General features: G+C 41.6%; 1 protein-coding gene across 4 annotated transcripts in view; it reads left to right on the forward strand.

Annotated features, from left to right (window-relative positions):
• PTER (phosphotriesterase related) overlaps nt 1–20,324 on the forward strand; it is a 75,420-nt gene that overhangs the window by 49,267 nt on the left and 5,829 nt on the right. For all 4 annotated transcript variants that reach the window (XM_062210509.1, XM_062210511.1, XM_062210510.1 and 1 more), the window contains exon 4: nt 17,620–17,760. In XM_062210509.1, coding sequence (XP_062066493.1) covers nt 17,620–17,760 — 141 coding nt within the window. The remainder of the gene's footprint in view (nt 1–17,619; nt 17,761–20,324) is intronic.

Below are 20,324 nucleotides of genomic sequence, written 5' to 3' on the forward strand. Positions count from 1 at the left end.
TATGTAAGTTAGAAAATTATGCTTGGCATAAATAGAAAATAAGCTTTCATTGTAAATTGTGAAGTAAGCCTTAACTCCTACCACAGTAGTAATTCCTTGCTCCTAAAACCAAGCAATATAAATCAGAAATTTTGGTTTTCTAGTGATAGACATCTGTGTCTATACTATAGCTATATTTACATAGGTACACACACATATTTTCTCTTTGAAACAATAAAGATACATTGTCTGATAGCCATTGGCTGCAGTTTCAGTGCATCCCTCTTGAATGGCACAGGATTGAATGGGAAGGTTGACTTGATGTCACATAAAGTAAGGGCATCCTAGAAAACCCTGAGGGTATTGCAAGAGCAACCACACATTCTGCATCTACACCAGTGGTACTTCAAGAAGGTCATGGAAAAGTGGAATTAAAATATAAGTGTAAGGGGTAGGTGTTGAGTATACTAGTTCAGACACCACTTGGGATGCCCACAGCAGAGTGCCTGTGTTTGAGTCCCAGTTTGGCTCACAATTATAGCTTCCTGCTGATGTGTACCCTGGGAAGCAGCAGGTGATGACCCAAGTACTGGACCCCTGCCATCCATGTGAGGGATCCCAGACTGAGTTTTAGTCTCCTGACTTTGGCCTGGCCCAACTGTAGCTGTTGGAGCATTGAAAGAGTGAATCAGCAGATGAGAGATACCTCTCTCTCTGTTCTCTCTGTTTTTCTCTCTCTCTCACTGCCTTTCAAATAAATGTTTTTGCATATTTTATGTATTAATATATAAAGAAGAGATTTCATGAGTTTCATAGACATGATTCCAAGAATACAATCTGTCTCCCTCCTCCTTTATTTCCCTTTAATTTTTGTGTGATGGCATACTTTCAATTTACTTTATATTCACAGGCTCAATGCTCCTCTAAACAAAGAGCAGTATAAGTAAAATGTAGATAGACCACTGTTCCTCAGAGGTATAGATTAGCTACAACCAATTGGAGAAAACATGATATTTGTCTTTTCAGATTCGGCTTATTTAGCTAAGCATAATGGTCTCCAGTTGCATCCATTTGTTGCAAAAGACAGGATTTCATTTTTTATGTAGTAATATTCTATCATATATATGTACCACATTTTCTTTACCCAGTCATCAGTTGATGGACATCTGGGTTGGTTCCATATCTTAAAAAAAAAAAAGATTTACTTATTTATTTGAAAGGTAGAATTACAGAGTGGCACAGGTAGGGAGAGAGAGATCTTCCATCCACTGGTTCACTCCCCAGATGGCCACAATGGCCAGAGCTGCGCTGATACAAAGCCAGGAGCTTATTCTGGGTTTCCCATGCGGGTGGGGGGGCCCAAGGACTTGGGTCATCTTCTACTGCTTTCCCACACCATAGCAGAGAGCTGGATTGGAAGTGGAGCAGCCAGGGACTCAAACTGGTGCCCATATGGAATGCCAGCACTGCAGGTGGTGGTTTTCCTGCTACACCACAGTAATGGCCCCTGATTCCATGTCTTAGCTAATGTGAGTTGAGCTGCTATGAACAAGGGGTCTATGAACAGGTAACTTTCATATAATGATTTTATTTCCTTTGGATATATTACCAGGAGTAGGATAGCTGTATAACACGGTAGATCTATTTTCAGATTTCTGAGGAATCCCCAGGCTGTCTTCCACAATGGTTATACTAGTTTACATTCCCACCAATAGTGCATTATGGTATTTTTCCCCCACACCTTTGCTAGCAATGTTTTTTTCTTATTATTGGGGGTGGTGTGAAACTTAATTGTGATTTTTATTTGTATTTTCCTGATGGCTAGTGATCCTGAGAATTTTTTCATGTGTCTATTGGCCATTTGTATTTTATCCTTTGAAAAATGCCTGTTCATGACCTTTGCCCACTGCTTAATTGGGTTGCTTTTTTTGTTCTTGAGTTTCTTGAGCTCCTTATATATCCTGGATATCAATCCTTTATCAGATGCATAGTTTGCAAATATTTTCTCCCATTCTGTCAGTTGCCTCTTCACTTTGCTGATTGTTTCCTTTGCTGTGCACTATCTTCTTAGCTTGATGTAATCCCATTTGTCTATTTTTGCTTTAATTGCCTGTGCTTCTGGGGTCTTATAAAAGATGTTTGTTGTAGTGCAAAATTTTTTTAACCCATGCATTGTTTTTCATATTACAGATCCCCATAAACTCTTTGAAAATTCATCATATGCAGAGATTCACAGTGGGTTTTTGCACTAAAATAAATTTATGTTTTAGTTCTATTTTCCACAAATTTTTTGAAGCACCCTCACGTTATGGATTATTCAGGTGTCCAGTTACTGGAAAAAAATATATGGAAGCACGATCATTTCAGTGGGGAGGCCACTAGGGAAATTGGCTTTGGAAAAAAAATGGTGCATTTGGAAAAACACACTGAATAAAGTAACAGAACATAATAATCACAGAGGCAGACGCAGACAGCGTCAGCTCTGGGAAGTGACTGTTCACAGCAAGACAGTGGCCAGGCTGAAGTTGGACTGGGTCAGCCTTTCACAGACTCTCTGAGGTCTGCTGGGCGGTGCGCACAGTCTCATCTGTGCTGAAAGGGCAAGGACTTCAGCTTTGTAAAATGGGGACAAATCACAAAAGGGCATGTGTTTCATGCAGCAAAATGCACAGAGGACACATAAAAGGAAGAGCATCCCCAAAACATGGCCTCAAAAAGAAAAAAAAGACAAAACAAAATCATTTCTTTCCTCCCACCATGCCTTTTTGGACAAAAGGAGAAGGTTCTGGAGCCACAGACCGTTGTGGTTGTGAGGTAATAAAGTGGCAGTGGCTGTGTCCGATGGCCCTTTATAACACACTGAGCTTCTCTAACAAGACTGACCATTAACCTTCACTTTCCATGGAATTGGTTTATTTATCCTCTCCAAAGTCATATTGCCATCATTTGAGAATTAACAGAGATAAAATTTTTCATTGCGCCCGCAGTCATGAGATAGTTAAATGTTTTTGCAGGTATGTAAAGTATTTATTGTGGTTCATGCAATTGCGTGCACCAGTCACTACATGGCTACCCAAAATGGAAAGCTGGCACCCAGAGAGGGGAGAGTTAATGAATGCCCATCACCTTAGGAGACCTCTGAACCACATTATTGCCATGTGACCACTTGTGACCTGCTTAAGGTCATTTACCAGCTTGACAAGATAAATCTGCTTCTGTGTTTAGGCCCTCCCCTAACCATCTGTTCCCGTTAAGTGTCCTGCGCCTGTGGAAGAGCCGGTTGGCTGCTGAGAATTTAACCCTAGGGAGCAGTGTAGGGGGTTGCCCTTGACAGTTATAGCCACCCAAAATCAACAGTTATTGAAGAATAGCACTGACACTATATATTCCTTGTTTGGGCTTTTAATCCACAAAGGCTTTGCACCATTTAATCTTTTTTTTTTTTTTTTTACCATTTTATTACCTGTTAAAATTCTATACATATCCCAGCACTGCCTCAGTGCCTGGTCTGATGCAGGTTATATGTGACTGAAGAAAACATCCCACAGATATAGTCTGTATGCCATTCATCTTCGAGGAGTTTCTACTTCAATGCACACTATTGGGTTTCTGTAGGTATTTTTATAGCAATAGAATTCTTTCATTACCAGTAAGTGTGGGGTAAAACAACATGGCTGACAGGTCTTTGGTTCCCATTTACAGATTAAATGTGTGAATCCCAGGGAAGGCAACAGACAGGTGCTATGCCTAAATCCTTTATTTTACTTGGTACTCTATTTCACAAGCCAAAAAGGCTTTGATGGAAATCCAAGGCCTAGGGTTTGATTAGAGACACAATAATAATTCAGGGTAGGAAAACAGTACACCCCTCTCTTTGAAAATCACTCTCAGTGGAAGATGGAGGAATTTGACCCAAGGGTTCCTGAGAATAGGGAGGGAAAGCTCAGGGAATAGGCCAACAACACATTTTATTCTCTTTGCCTCTGATCATCCATGCCAAATTGGCCCAATTCTTGGAATTTTGATACATTTTGTTCATGCTCCTAATTAGATGAAGTAAGAGAGTAGGATATCACTTTATTCATTCATTAAACAAATATTTGAGTGCCTCATATACCAGGTCCTGGGCTGTAGCTGAGGCAACAACCCATTCTCTGCCTTCCGAATGATTATTTAATAATTATGATGACTTTTAACCTTCAGGTTTTTTTCAGAAATGCTACAAAAATAATTATGCGGTATCTTGGAGCTTTTCACTTTTAATTTGTATGAATATTAGTGAATTTTTGTGAACTCACTCCAAAACAATTCTGAGCAAATATTTGGCAAATGGAAATTCAGCAAAATGTCTTTATATAGTGAAATAATATGGTGGGATAAAAAAAACAATTGGAATGTTGTGCACATGAAATGGAATGGAGCATTTAGAATCATGTGGATAGGGTGCTATATATTTCCTAACAGTTTACTCTTAGGATTATGGATGTGCATACATCATGTATATATGTATGGAATGCATTTAGAAGAATGTGTTTTGTGCAGTATGTATGACATGCACATAATATATTGTAAAGACAACTTATTTCAGTCATTTAGGCTCTGATCCAAACAGAGAGAAATTAGTTTAAGGCAACAAAGGAGAGGCCTGATAAGCAAGTGAGAGTTTGTAATGGAAAATATCAATAACACTTCCCTTTTTCCAATTACTAATGTCTATTGACATTTTCTCTGTTTTTACAATGACAGAAAATAGAAAAAAAAGATTGAACATATTCTTAAACATGTCATGGCATTTTGTGTGTGTATGTACATTTCTGTGTATACAGGCAGGGGTATGAGTTTTGCTTAAAACATATTGTTTTCTAAAGAGTACTGACATAGAAACACAAACCTTGAATATATTTTAGCTTGAAATTGCGTGATGACACTGACACCAGCTATTCTTTCATTAATGCAACACAGATTTTCCTATCAATGGGGAATGAGGAGCAATGGAGTTGGGTCGCCTGCTTTCAAGTTCTGACACCAGTATCTTACCTGCTGTGCGACCTGCAGCAGGTCACTTAAGCCCCCAAAGCTGTTGCTCATATGGCAATAGGAATTCAGAAAAATTATTTTTAACCATGTTTTTACCATACTGTGCAAATACCCCCATTACCACTTACTACAGATTTCCTCTCCATGTGCAACCTATTTTTTGAAAAAGGGAGGAAGGGAAGAAAGGAAGGAAAGAAGGGAGGGAGGGAGGAAGAGGGGAAGGAAAGGAAAAGAAAAGAATTCAGGCAAATATTTGACAAACTGAAATGCAACACACTTATTTCTTTATATATGTAAAGAGGGCCTAATTCAATACAATTACTGTATGGTATTTATCGGTGTCACAATTTGTAATCGTTAACAACCATTTGGGCAGACCTGTCCAATGTCAGGGCGAAAGAAGGCATCAGTCAGGTATTCTACTCAGAACATGCTACCCACCGAAACCTTCCACTAGTAATTTTTTTTCTAAAGCAATTTTTCATGAATCTGACACCATTCCCGTGAAATGTGACATTTTAACAAATAGGATTGCCGTGTCTATGAGATTTATCTTCACTCTTCTCAATACCGTCATTCCTTGAACTGTGTATTGCCTTACATGAAAAACGCAACCTCTTTTGTGCTGTGTGGCAGCTGGAAAGTTCATATGGTAAAAAGCTCTTCCTAGGATGTATAAACTGTGAAATGTATTTTAAAATAAAGTTTTAATTACACTTTGCAATTCAGAGCCAACTTCTGATTTTATTCTAATTTAAGCAAGGGTTTTCTCTCTTGGAGCCATCTGTTCCTTTTACTTAAGCCTACACTTAAGTCATAATATTGAAAGTGTGACATCATTCCTTTCTATGATGTCATTAAACATCTCTGGAGGGACTCAGGCCGTCAGAGCGCTCAACAGCAGAGAATGACAATACTTGCTAACATAGAGATGATGGCAGTCTGAATTATTTTTCTATTGTTATCCATTCTGGTATTCTCTACTATGAAAATACTGTTCCACAAGAGTAATGCTGTAATGTAAAAAGAATCCTATAAAAAAGATAAATGAAAGTTTGAAATACATATATATAACATACATATATATACATAAACCAGTATATTAATGCATCTGTACCATTCTCTTTTTTAAAAGTTTTATTTATTTATTTGAGAGGTAGAATTACAGACAGTGAGAGGGAGAGACAGAGAAAAAGGTCTTCCATCCACTGGTTCACTCCCTAAATGGTCGCAACAGCTTGAACCAGGTCAATCCGAAGCTGAGAGCTAGGAGCTTCTTCCAGGTCTCCCACATGGGCACAGGGGCCCAAGTGCTTGCGCCATCTTCCACTGCTTTCCCAGTCCATAGAAGACTAGAGCTGGATTGGAAGAGAAGCAGTTGGGACTCGAACCAGCACCCATATGGGATGCCGGCATCACAGCACCAGGCCCCATCTCTACCATTCTAATTGATGGCTTGAGTTGGGATGAAACCAAAATTTTCTAGGTAAATATTTAATTGAAGTAGAAAATTGTATATATTTTAATCTTTGGCAATGGTTAAGCCACACATTAAAAACTTACATCATCCATATTTAGTTTCTCTTTTGATATTTAAATTTATTTTTCATGAATTAAAATGCATCAATTAAGAATTTTTCAGATTTTATATTTGAAGTGGAGTTGCCAGTAGCAGTAGGAATATATATGAATAGTATTTTAAGCTTATGTTAATATTGAATTTATTAGATAATAGTAAATTAGATTATAACAGATTATAGTGATTTTATTCATTTCCTTAAAATTTTGCATCGTAAGTATTTTTAAATTCATTTAAGTTATTAGGTGAATAGTTCTCATTGGGTTTAGTAATTATTTTAAGTAGGTACTGAAAACTGTTTTGTAAAATAAAAAAGATTCCCACATAATTCTATCAGTAGAAATATGCTTTTTTTTAAAAAAAAAGATTTATTTATTTGAAAGGCAGAGTTACAGAGAGACAGAGGCAAAGAGAGAGAGTTAAGTCTTCTGTCCACTGATTCACTCCCCAAATGGCTGCAACAGATGGAGCTGGGCCGATCCAGTACCTTCTTCCAGGTCTCCCCTGTGGGTGCAGAGACCCAAGCACTTGGGTCATCTTCTACTGATTTCCCATGCCATAGCAGAGAGCTGGATCAGAAGAGGAACAGCCAGGACTCAAACTGGCACTCGTGTGGGATGCTGACACTACAAGCTTTACCACAGGGCTGGCTCCATGTTTTTGTTTTAAATTGAGAAATTTAGGGAGGAGGGAAGCAAAGAGTGTTTTTAGATGGACTAGCACGTGGCATAATGGGTAAAGCCGCCACCTGCAGTGCGGAAATCCCGTATGGGCACCAGTTCGAGACCCAGCTGCTCCACTTCTGATCCAGCTCTCTGCTATGGCCTGGGAAAGTAGTAGAAGATGGTCCCAATCCTTGGGCCCCTGCACCAGCGTGGGAGACCCAGAAGAAGCTCCTGGCTCCTGGCCGTTGTGGCCATCTGGGGCATGAACCAGCTGATGGAAGACTCTCTCTCTCTCTCTCTCTCTCTCTCTCTCTCTCTGTAACTCTACCTCTCAAGTAAGTAAATAAATCTTTTTTAAAAAAAGTGTTTTTAGAATTACTTTTTTGGGTTAAAATTTTTATAAATATCAGTCTTTGAAATTCAGCTTTTTAATAAATCAGTTGTGTATATAAGCAGCTCTCCTTGTATTCATGTGCCAATTTTTAAAAACTACTTGATGAAGTCTGAACTTTTAGCAGAAAGCATATTCCATGCTTCTCCAGGTCTCAGGCCCTGAACAAACAGAGCTGGCCTCATGAAACCCATTCTGTAGGCCCAGAAATTCAGAGACTGGAATGCCTGGTGCATTCCAATTAAGTCACAGCAGGGCAAAATGAAGAGAGCATTTAAGCAAGGCTTCTTTTTTTTTTTTTTTTTTTTTTTTTTGACAGGCAGAGTTAGACAGTGAGAGAGAGAGAGAGAAAGGGAGAAAGGTCTTCCTTTTTCCGTTGGTTCACTCCCCAAGTGCCAAGTGGCTGCTATGGCCGGCGTGTTGCAGCCTGTGCACTGTGCTGATCCGAAGCCAGGAGCCAGGTGCTTCTCCTGGTCTCCCACGCAGGTGCAGGGCCCAAGGACTTGGGCCATCCTCCACTGCCTTCCCGGGCCACAGCAGAGAGCTGGACTGGAAGAAGAGCAACCGGGACAGAATCCGGTGCCCCGACCAGGACTAGAACCCGGTGTGCCGGCGCCGCAGGTGGAGGATTAGCCTAGTGAGCTGTGATGCCAGCCAAGCAAGGCTTCTAATACCTCAGTTTGTTGTATTAAAAGATGTATGCTTTCGTTGCTTTACTTTGAAGTGACATTAATACGTGCTGTAATTATTCCACCGGTTTATTGTGTGTTTCAGAACCTATTCCCTCCTTGCTCTTGGCATCATTACATGGCACCAGCACCTAACCCATTGCCCAAGACAGACCCTGAGTCTCTTCCTCCATCCCTGTCCCTGCAGTGACAGAACCCCATTTGTTTCTCTTCCCATTGCTTATCCTACTCTGGTCAGTGATAGTACTGTTCATCCAGATGATAGCCCAATTCCTCTCTCCCTTGCAACATGGAAAGAGCTGTCTACCTCCCTAACATCTCTGAACACAACCCCTCTGATCCAATCCTTTCGTTACCTGAGTTCAGGCCCTCATTTGTCACCTGAACTCTTGTGAATCTCCCTTGATCTTGTTCCTGATTCAGGATTGATCTCTCAGTGTGCAAATTGGATTGCATCCCTGCCTCTGATTTAATCCCTTCAATGGGTCTCCTTTGCCTTAAGCACTGAATTCAAACATCTTGGTCTTCTGGTCCCCACTCCTCCCTCCAGTTCCTGCACAGAGCCTGGGCTAGAGCCACACTGACCATGTCTTCGAGAGCCCTGTGCTGATTATCTTTATGTGCTTTGCAGACACAGTGGTCCCAATGCTGTGATTGTCCTGTTCTCCGTCATCCATTTCACAGGGTCTTTCTTCGATATGTAACTCACCAGAGGTTTTCTTCTCTAGGAAGCTTTTCTTGAGCCAGCCTAGCAGTGTTCCCTGTCTCCTTGTCCTTGCCAACCTAGTTCTTGGTAGTGCTCTTATTATTACACTTGGTAAATTCTGTGCAGCAATTATTTGTTTCCGTGTTATTTTTCTTTGTTTTCCCAGCTCATGCTTTACTGTAGGTAGGTTATCAATAACTTCTTATTAAATGAACAGATGAGTGAGTAGATGGATGGATGGAGGGTGGATGAATACTTCTCTTTTCATGCCCTTTACCTCTGATACAGCCTCAGGTACAGCCAGCTCCACTTTCTTTTTTTTTTTTTTTTTCTTTTTTTTTTTTTTTAAGATCTATTTATTTGAAAGTCAGAGTTACACACAGAGAGAGAGAGAGAGAGGTCTTCCATCCGCTGGTTCACTTCCCAGTTGGCTGCTATGGCCAAAGCTGCAATGAACTGAAGCCAGGAGCCAGGAGCTTCCTCCAGATTTCCCACACAGGCCATCTTCTACTGCTTTCCCAGGCTGTAGCAGACAGCTGGATGGGAAGTGGAGCAGCTGGGACTCGAACTGGCACCCATATGGGATACCGGCACTACAGGTGTCGGCTTTAGGCACTATACCACAGCACCAGCCCCAACACGTTTTTGCTTTGTTTGACTCTGGAGAGATATCCCTCTGGATTGTCCACCCCTCATGCAATACCTGAACTCCCCAACCTTTATGTGAATAATATACTTTGAAATTCAACTCATATGAAATGCTTCATCATTATTCTTTCACAATACCTTGTATTTATGTGGACTATAAAAGCTTTGAACACATTTTTAATGTAGTTATTAATCTAAATATGTATCATCTTCTGCAGACTTTAATTCCTTGAGATGGCAGCTTAAATTTTTATCCATGGGGTTGGCCCTGTGACATAATGTGTAAAGCCGCCGCCTGCAGTGCTGGCATCCCATATGGGCACCAGTTCAAGCTCCATTTCCAATCCAGCTCTCTGCTATGGCATGAGAAAGCAGTGGAAGATGGCCTGAGTCCTTGGGCTCCTGCACTGCGTGGGAGACCTGGAAGAAGCTCCTGGCTCCTGGCTTCAGATCGGTGCAACTCCAGCGGTTGCAGCCATCTGGGGAGTGAACCAGTGGATGGAAGAATGAACTCTCTCTCTCTCTCTCTCTCTCTCTCTCTCTCTCTCTCTCCCTCAGTCTCAGTCTCTCTGTAACTCTGCCTTTCAAGCAAATAAATAAATCTTTTTTAAAAAAATGCTGTATCCATGTCTGTATTTCCAACACACAGGCTAGGACAAGGTTGGTGCTGGCAGATGTTTGCTGAATCAGTTTATGAAGGTGTGCATGGATGTATGACAGGGAAGAATGTATTTGAGGGATCTCTGATATTATAAAGCCCATGACAAGTGGTAGATGGTGTTATCATTTTGATCCAAGTCATATCCTTTCACTGGCTCCCTCTTTCTTTCTATGAAGAAAGCCACAGCCCCTTGTCTAAATTATCACTTCACACAGACTTCCTTCCTCCCACTCAGAGTGTGTTCTGACATTAAACTGAACCCCTCAACACATGGATAAGATCTAGCATGTAAAGAGGGTTGAAAAAAAGAATCAACTGTCTTGCATTTTAGTATGCGCCTTAAAAAATGATAAGTGTATTCTGAAAATAAAGATAGCCAGGCCATTTCATATACCATGCTCCTCCATGATGGCAGTGTTCTTCTTAAATGTATGCTTGTTCCTTATATAAAGAGGATTTATTTATTGCTTGAGGAACGAAAGTGTAAGCTATGTAGCAGAAGGAATGATATTATAGAAATAATAAGAACAAATGCCTTATACAAAAATCTCATCCTCCTCTTAGGATACCTCAGGGTGTTTCATAAATGACATAGCAATCACTTCATCTACCTTGAAGAAGAGACTTTCTGTAGTGTGAAATGCATGTCACAATAACCTCTCTGACTGGGGTAAAATGTGAAAACTACCTACCTTAAAACCTGGAATGGGGCTGGCGGTGTGACACAGTGGGTTGAGCCTGCAGCGTTGGCACCCCTATCAGAGCACCAGTTCCAGTTCCAGCTGCTCGGCTTCCCATCCAGCACCTCACTAATGTGCCCAGGAAACCAGCGGAAAATGGCCCAAGCACGTCAGCCCCTGCCACCCATTTGGGAGCCTCAGTTGGAGTTCCAGGCTCCTGACTTCAGCCTGGCCCAGCCCTGACCATTGGAGCCATTTGGGGAGTGAACTAGCAGATGGAAGATATATCTCTCTATCTCTGTCTCTGTCTCTGTGTGTGTGTATGTGTGTCTTTCAAATAAATAAGAAAAAAGCTTTTTTGAAGGCTTGGAGAAAATTGGAATAAGACAAGAATTATTCATGGCTGTGGAATATGGAATGCAGGAACTGCACTGAGGTGAACGGCGCACTCGGGCAGCACTGGTGTGAGGTCAGCAGCGCCTGGGAAGGGCAGGACCTCTGTTGAGTCTTCAGCTGAAGGTCGCCTGCCAAGTCCACTTGCCCTGGTGCCGTGCTGACACTCAGGGTTGATCTTTTCTTCAAGTGAAAAAGAAAATCACTTGCATAAATGCAACTGCGGCCGCACTTTGGCAGTCCCTGGAAGCCACCCAGCTCAGTGTCAGCTTCCTGTGAGTGAGTCACCTTGTTAGGTGTGCACGGCACAGAGTGCTCCTGGATGCCTTTGTGGTGGTGTGGATTTCTCAGGGGAGTGAGAGCCAGTGAGGAGGGATGGAGCCGCTGTGGTGGGTGGATGCCCTCATCCCAGAAGGGGCAATCTGGTCTGACTTCTGAACCCAAAGGTAGTCTGGTTTCTCCACAACCGCTCAGTTTGGAAGCTGAGTCACTAACCTTTTTTGAGATTTCATGTTCTCATCTGTAAAATGGGGATGTTCATCCTTCCTCATGTACCTTTTGTAGAGATTTAAAGAACTAGCACTGTATTATATACCTGACAGTTGTTAGGTGTTTCTTTTCTTGGGCCACCTACCTCTCCCATTCTGCCTCTCATTGACATCTAATAGAGTGTTCTATTTTTTGTTTCAGGACTCTGTTTTTAAAAATATCTATGATCAGACACTATTTCCTCTCCATGGATTTTATACTGCCCCTCCTCCAGTAAAGAGAACTAAAGTGAATTCATTTCTGGATTGCCTTCACATTAATGCTTAGTTATCCAGAGGGGGGTCATATTGCTATGTACTAGTAAAAATAATAATTACAGAGGTGTGTGTTTAGCCTTGCAGTTGACACCCACGTCCCAAATCAGAGCGTCTGAGTTTGATGCCCGGTTCCAGCTCCTGACTCCAGTTTTCTGCTACAGCAGACCCTGCGAGGCAGTGGTGATGGCTCAAGGAATTAGGTTCTTGTCACCTATGGCAGAGACCTAGATTGAGTTCCTGGTCTCTGGCTCTGTCTTCTACCTGGCCCACACCTAACCAACTGTGTGGACCACCCCTGTGGGCATTTGTGAAGTGAAACAGTGGATGAGATGTATCTCTCTCTCTCTCTCTCTCTCTCTTCTTTCTAAGTCTCAAATAAATAAACTAAAAAAAAATTAATGACAATAACTTTTACTTTTATTTTTTTTTTGACAGGCAGAGTGGACAGTGAGAGAGAGAGAGAGAAAGGTCTTCCTTTGCCGTTGGTTCACCCTCCACTGGCCGCTGCGGCCGGTGCGCTGCGGCCAGCGCACCGCGCTGATCCGCAGGCAGGAGCCAGGTGCTTCTCCTGGTCTCCCATGGGGTGCAGGGCCCAAGCACTTGGGCCATCCTCCACTGCACTCCCGGGCCATAACAGAGAGCTGGCCTGGAAGAGGGGCAACCAGGACTAGAACCGGGTGTGCCGGCGCCGCAGGTGGAGGATTAGCCTAGTGAGCCGCGGCGCAGGCAATAACTTTTACTTATACAAAGGTTCTTCAAAAAATTCATAGAGGTGCTGGCATTTTGGCATACCAGGTTAAGCTGCTGCCTGCAATGCCAGTATCCCATATGAGCACCAGTTCAAATCCCAGTTCCACTTCTGATCCATCCAGCTCTGTGCTAATACATCTGGGAAAGCAGAAAGCAGTGGATGATGGCCCAAGTGCTTGGGCTCCTGCACCCATGTGGGGACCCGAATGAAGTTCCTGGCTCCTGGCTTTTGCACTGCCCAGCCTTGGCCGTTACAGCTGTTTGGGAAGTGAATCAGTGGATGAAAGATCTCTCTCTCTCTCTCTCTCTCTCTCTCCTCCTCTTCCCCCTCCCTCTCTTTTTCTCTCCCTCCATCTCCTTCTCCCTCTCTCTGTAACTCTGCCTTTCAAATAAATAAATAAATCTTTTTTTTAATTACAGAAAATGGAATTAAAACATGTTTATTTCTATGCAAAAATTTTTGAAAACCATTTGTTTGAAGGCTCTTTGAAAGGTTCATGGAAATGTGTATTATACCAAAAAAAAGTAGTCATGGATTTCAAAATCTTTCTAATTTCTAGATGAGACTATAATATCCTGGACTTTAAACTTCTTAAATCTGCTGTCTTCTTTATTTGAGATGCAGAGAAAGAGAAACAGATATCTTCCAGTGACTAGGGCACTCCCCCAAATGACTGCAATGGCCAGGGCTGGGCCAGGCTGAAGCTGAGAGCCAGAAATTTAATCTCAGTCTCTACATGGGTGGCAGGGACCCAGCTAATTGAGCCATCACCTGCTGCCTCCCAGGATGTCATTTGTAGGGAGCTGGTATTGGGAATGGAGCTGGGACGCAGACCCAGGTGCTCAGATACAGAACACAGTTGTACCAAGGGGTGGCCTAACTGCTGCGCCCCTTGCCTGTCCCATCCTGAGTCTCAGGGACAGCACATTTGTCTATCCTCCAGCTGCATGTTTCTGATGGCCAAACTATTAGCTTCATTACTTTTCTTCCAAATAAATCTTTTCCCCTACATGTGACTGGAGGTTTTAAGAGTGTTTTTCAGAGGGATCATTTCCCTTGGAGTCACACCCCTTTTATGTATATTGTTCTACAGGATGAGAAATTCCAGGGTTACTTTTGAAACTTACATGTGTAGATGAATCTCACTGAACAGTATTACTGTTCCTCTGGAAAGGAATCTGCCTATGGTGACATTTTCAGATAACATTTACAATATAGGTAACATGCATATGTCACTGACATCTAGAAAATTGAGTTCCTACAGTCTCCATTCCTCTTGTAGATGAGCCTTGTATAAGACTCTGTGGTTACCAGACGGCCTTGGTTCTTACTTGAGGCTGGAGTGGGGGTGGACGGTGGAATCAGAAGTCATTGGTAGATTTTGAGCAGAGGAGAGACCTGGTGTGACTTAGGCACGGAGGTAGCACTTTGCTGCATTTAGAGTACAGTGTAAGAGAGCAAAACTAGAAGCTGGGAGAGCGGTTGGGAATTTATTGCAGTGATCTTATATGAGATTGTAGTGATTTGGATCAGGAAAGTACCACAGGACTTAATGCCTTAGCTGAATTCTGGTTGCATTTTGAAGAGTGAGCCAGAAGACTATCCTGAGGGATCAAATTTAGAGTATAAGAGGATGAAAGTGTTCAACGGTGACTACAGATATTTGGCCTGAGCTTCTAGAATGGAGCTGACATCAGTTGAGATAGGGAAGGGTTTTTGGAACAGCCAACTTGGATAGTAGATGAGGGGCTCACTTTGGGACATGTTGAGTTGGAATTGTCCATTAGACATCCAAGTAGGTAACCAGACATGCAAGGAGAGATGACTGATTTGCTGGATGTTGCCTCTGTACCCATTGATATTTGCAAGAGGCTTAGAGCAATAGAAAGCTCATGGGAAAATAGTAAGCAGTGGTCGTGATTGGCAGAATTCCTTCTCCTCCTTTGGCCAGGCCATTCAAATTGTTCAGAATGTCCCTGAAGGTCTGATCCTGTTTATTGTGTGTAGTGACACTCTAGTCTACCATTAAACATCCTCACAAGCTAATCCTGTCTCATCTTCCTGGACTTTTCACTTCTCCACCCCTGGACTACCCTTGATGGTAGTAATTCTCCATTTTTTAAGTGTGGTTTGAAAGTACTGTTGGTGGGAATGTAATCACATTCCAAAATTAAAGTTAACTATGTGCACAGTCAATGTAGTTCTAGAAAATATCATTTGAGTAAAAAAAAATATTTAGCAATAAGAGAATTCATACAGTATATGATGGTTAAGAGAGTTGGTTCAAGCATTGAAATGAATTTAAATTGTGTATCACCTTGGATGTTTAATTTCTTGAGTCACAGTTTCTTCATCTGTAAAACTGAGACCAGATGGGAATTACAGAGAGTATCAAACGAAATAATGAATGCAAAGCACTTAGTGTAATGCCAGACACGTAATAAGTTCTTACAGTTGTCAGATTAGCAACATGGCTTTTCATTTCCTATGGACTTTTCATAAAGTGTATACCTCTCTATATCACTTCAAATTTAGAAAGCATCATCTCAATGCATTAGACCACAAGCAGGAAAAAGACACTAGGAGAAGAGTCTGATCCAGCCTGTTGCTGCTGCTCCCTCCCTTTCCTGACCTCCCCCATCTAGTACCTTGCCCATATGAGGTAATTAACATTGACTTACCTCAATTGGTCATAAAAGGAAAAAAAAAAAACTAGCCTTTTCTCCCTTAGGTTAATTGTTGTATATTTTGTTTTTAAGTATAATTCTTTGAGGGCAAATAGAATGTGTTTACTATAGAAAAGCACATATTCTTTAACCTAATAATTTTGGAAGTCTCCATGGTAAGAAGATGGAAAAGAAATAGTATTACTAGATTATAGCACAGAACTAATGCACATTTTATAGTATAAAGGAAAGATTTTTTAGCCTCCTTGTCTAAAAACAACATTGTGAACTATAAGTTATGCCAAACTGGTGAATAGAATAAAAAAAGAGCTCCAGTATAACAGCTCAGAGTGAAAGTCGACAGTCAGCTCCCTGGAAGCATCCCAGGGAAGCAGAAATTTCTGGAACCTGTGACATGCAGAAGCTTAATTGATCCTCCTATGAGTTGGAGGGAAGTCTTTGAAAATAACTATTTGAAAATAACTATATGACCTCTTAGAAGCAGATTTATACACATGTAACGTTGCTTTAATCCTTGCATCCTGGCATTGCCAAAGTAATGGTATATCAGCATGGATAAAAAGCCTAATGGGACAGCCAGTGTGTGGCATCCCCAGCTCTTCTCCAGGCCAGTTCTGCTTCCCAAACATTCACCTCTCTTCTCTAGGTCTTTAATTCTCTTTGCTCGGTGTCTAATTTGGGGAGTATATTTTTCCTGACATTTTTTTTTCCATATTCTAGTAGGATGTTTTTATTCTGTCTTATTTTTCTATGTGATTAAATCTCTATAGTAAAGTGTTTGGGGATTACATTACTGTCTCCCTTTTATTTGTTACTACCTAAATTTCCTGGGATAATCTATAGTTGCTGCATTATCCACTTCCCCATCTGTGGCCTGTACTTATCTTACAGTCCTCTCCTTTGCCATTCATTTACATCATCGTCAACCCTAAAATAGAGATACTCTTTATGCAACAGCTAACACAGGACATTTAGGACATTAGCCATTTAGTACATGCATAAAGTTTATTATAAGATAATAAATTTTATTTAAAAAGCTAAACACACCCAAACTTCAATATCTGTGTGAGTACGGTCACTTTTTTAAAAAGTTGGAATGATATTCACATAAGCTTTGGAATTTATTTTAGAATCACTTCACAGTCTTCGCCAGAAAATCGCTGCCTTTACAGTGAATCCTCCCATTTTCCCCAGATCAGTGTTACTCACCTAATTCACCAGACCTGATGGCACATTTCTTGTGATAGTTTCCAGAGTTCACAGCAGTCCTTAGAGGATGAAAATTTACCCCAGTAAGGATTTTCAATAGATATGGGACAGTCCTGCAAGTGATTCTGAAGGAGAATTACAAAACTGCTTCTTAGGGGTAGCAGCATAATTAAAATTAAGTCTAATTCCCAAGTACATAAGAAAGGAAAACTCCCTTCTGAATGGATAAATTCTCTTATTTTCTGATAACAGGTTTAACTTAGTATTTTTTTAAAGATTTTATTTATTTATTTATTTGAGAGGTAGGGTCACAGACAGTGAAAGGGAGAGACAGAGAGAAAGGTCTTCCATCTGCTGGTTCACCCCTGAGATGGCCACAACGGCCGGAGCCAGGAGCCAGGTGCCTCCTCCAGGTCTCCCATGTGGGTGCAGGGGCCCAAGCACTCAGGCCATCTTCTACTGCTATCCCAGGCCACAGCAGAGAGCTGGATCGGAAGAAGGGAACCAGGACTAGAACCAGTGCTCATATGGGATGCCAACACCTCAGGCAGAGGATTAACCTACTGTGCCACAGAGCCGGCCCCCGAACTTAGTATTTTAAAGTCACTTCCAAGAGCCAACTCAAAAGTTCTGTTACTTTAACTATATTCTAGTACATAGTGTGCATAAAACTTCTAATCCATGTGTGTGGAAAATATGCTCTTAATAATAATAATATGTCTGTCTTATTGTCTCTAGGACTATACTTGATAAGAAGGAGTTATTGGAGTTTGCTCAGCTTGGCTGTTACTTGGAATATGATCTCTTTGGTACTGAACTCCTTAATTACCAATTCAACCCGGATATTGACATGCCTGATGATAACAAAAGAATTAGAAGGTAAATACGATGAAATCTCTCATGGACTTTCCTTTTGCCAGCCCTTTTTGATTGCCAGATCTGGGTGAGTATTAGCAAAGATTCAGAAAACAGTAAGCAGGCTGAACCACAGACTTACAGAGGAAAATATATCTATGCTGTTTCAGAGAGAAAAAGCTCTATATATTATTTCAAGGAGAAAATGAGTCATCCTAAGTAGGCTAAAGCCTAGCAGAGCCTTAGAAGTTCAGTGCAGATGGGCAGCTGACAAGAAACATATATACTACTCAGCCTCTGCCTTGACAATGAGAGCAAAAGACATTTTCTTCCTTTACCCCCAATAAAATCAGCTGTGATTTTCCCATGTTGACCACATGGAAGTCGTAACTTCCTACAATTAATATGTGAAATTCTTTTGTAAAAATAATCATTGGCAGGTGATTGCAATTTAAGTGCTAGATAATCTCCCAAGACCACACAACATACAGAATGCAACCTCCCAAAATTGTAAATTGTGATGGGAGTAAACAATTGTAGGAGTCATTCATTGCAATCAAGTGGATAGTTTCAGGAGTCAAGGATGGCTACCTGGTTTGGTGTAGGTCATGCTGTGATATGAAGATTTAATGAATCAGGTTAAAGAACCCCAGAAAGTAAATGTGTTTGGGATTGACAAGAAAGTTCAGAAGTATCTAGGAGTTGCTAACCAGTGGAACCCCAAGATAAGAGTATGAAGCTCAGGGCTGAGATTTGGTCTGAGACGTGAATCTAGACACCATTGATTTGTATGTGATCCTGTGAATCACGGGAATGAAAGAGATCACTCAGAGAAGAGGATGAGGACAGAGACCTGCGGACAGACACTTACGAGAAGGAGTCAGGATTAATTACTCAAGGATAGGTCAAGAAGTTTTCCAGTTGATAATATCAGAGGGACATGTTTTCATGGAAGTCAGTGAAAGGAGTGTATAAGGCAGAAGGACTTGAAATGTCTATTATACAGCAAAAAACCCAGCAACATAGACTGAAAAGAATCCATTGGTTTCTACAATTAGGAGGCTCTCATTTCACAATCAGTAGAAAAGACTTGAGGAATGAGAGGTGAGGAAGAAGACAGAATGTGGAGATTACTCTTTCAAGATGTGCGACAGTAGATGGAAACAGGGAGGCAGAACTGGAGCCAGAGGACAACACAGGAACAAAGGAAGCTGTCATTAAGAATTGAGTAGATTAGTGGGCTGGCACTATGGTGTAGTCGGCTAAGCCAGCATCCCATACGTGTGGCATTTTGAGTCCCAACAGCTCCACTTCTGATCCAGCTCCCTGCTAATGCCCTGGAAAAGCAGCTGATGATGGTCCAAGTGCTTGGGCTCCTGTACCCACATGGGAGACCTGAAGAAGCTTCTGGCTCCTGGCTTTGAATCAGACAGCTCAGGCCATTGCGGCCATTTGAGGAGTGAATCAATGAATGGAAGGTTGCTCTCTCTCCCTCTCTCCTCTTTCTGTATTTCTGCCTTTCTAATAAGTCTTTTTTAAAAAAATATTTTATTTATTTGAGAGGTAGAATTACAGACAGTGAGAGGGAGAGATGGAGAGAAAGGTCTTCCATTCACTGGTTCACTCCCCAAATGACTGAAATGGCTGGAGCTGAGCCGATCCAAAGCCAGGAGCCAGGAGCCTCCTCCAGGTCTCCCACACAGGTACAGGGGCCCAAGCACTTGGGCCATCATCCACTACTTTCACAGGCCACAGCAGAGAGCTGGTTTGGAAGAAGAGCATCTAGGACTAGAACCAGCAACCATATGGGATGCCAGTGCCACAGGCAGAGGATTAACGTACTGTGTCACAGTGTCAGCCCCAGTAAATCTTTTAAAAAAAATTTTTTTTAAAAAACAGTTGAGTAGATTTTCTGGCTAAGAGCCAAAGTGGAGAAGGACAGAGAGAACACATTCAGGGAAGCACTGTCATTCCACCTGGTTTCTAGAGAATTTATATGAGATCAAGTATGCAAAGTTTTATCCTAGTGTCTGGTGCAGAATACACAAGTTTTCAATAGAAGTTGACTTTACAGAATCTGGGGAGATAAGAAATATAAAGCAAGGCTCCTGAGAGGACACTTGTAGATGGAATCTGGGGAGCAAATACAAAGTTGGTTTGAAAGGATGCTTTCTCCATTGAAATGAGAGCACACAAAGCAAGCAGTGGTGTGAATGCAGATCAATGCCTTAGAGGCACTGGAAACTGAATATATACATAGCCATGTGTTCTCTGGGGTCCATCAGGCAAGGGCTTTGTGGAGGAGGAGGAAGGCTAGGGCTCACTGTGAAGTCCATGAGAGAGGTACTGACGTGTCATGTGTGTGAGTCCTAGCACAGGCTGGGAATCATGATTGCCTGACACTGTGTTGGCACCAACCCACACAATTGGGTGATTGTTTTACCCAATAATGTTTGAGTTTTGGTAGGAGGACCATAGAAGCTTGGTGGATAGAAGCAGAAACTGCATGCAGTTAGAAAGATCTAGGGTTGGGATTTTATCTGAAAGATATGGTTGATAGCCAGGGGAGCTGAAGAAAGGGTTAAGAT

The sequence above is a fragment of the Lepus europaeus genome, chromosome 14, assembly GCF_033115175.1.
Source record: "Lepus europaeus isolate LE1 chromosome 14, mLepTim1.pri, whole genome shotgun sequence".
NCBI classification, from domain to species: Eukaryota; Metazoa; Chordata; class Mammalia; order Lagomorpha; family Leporidae; genus Lepus; species Lepus europaeus.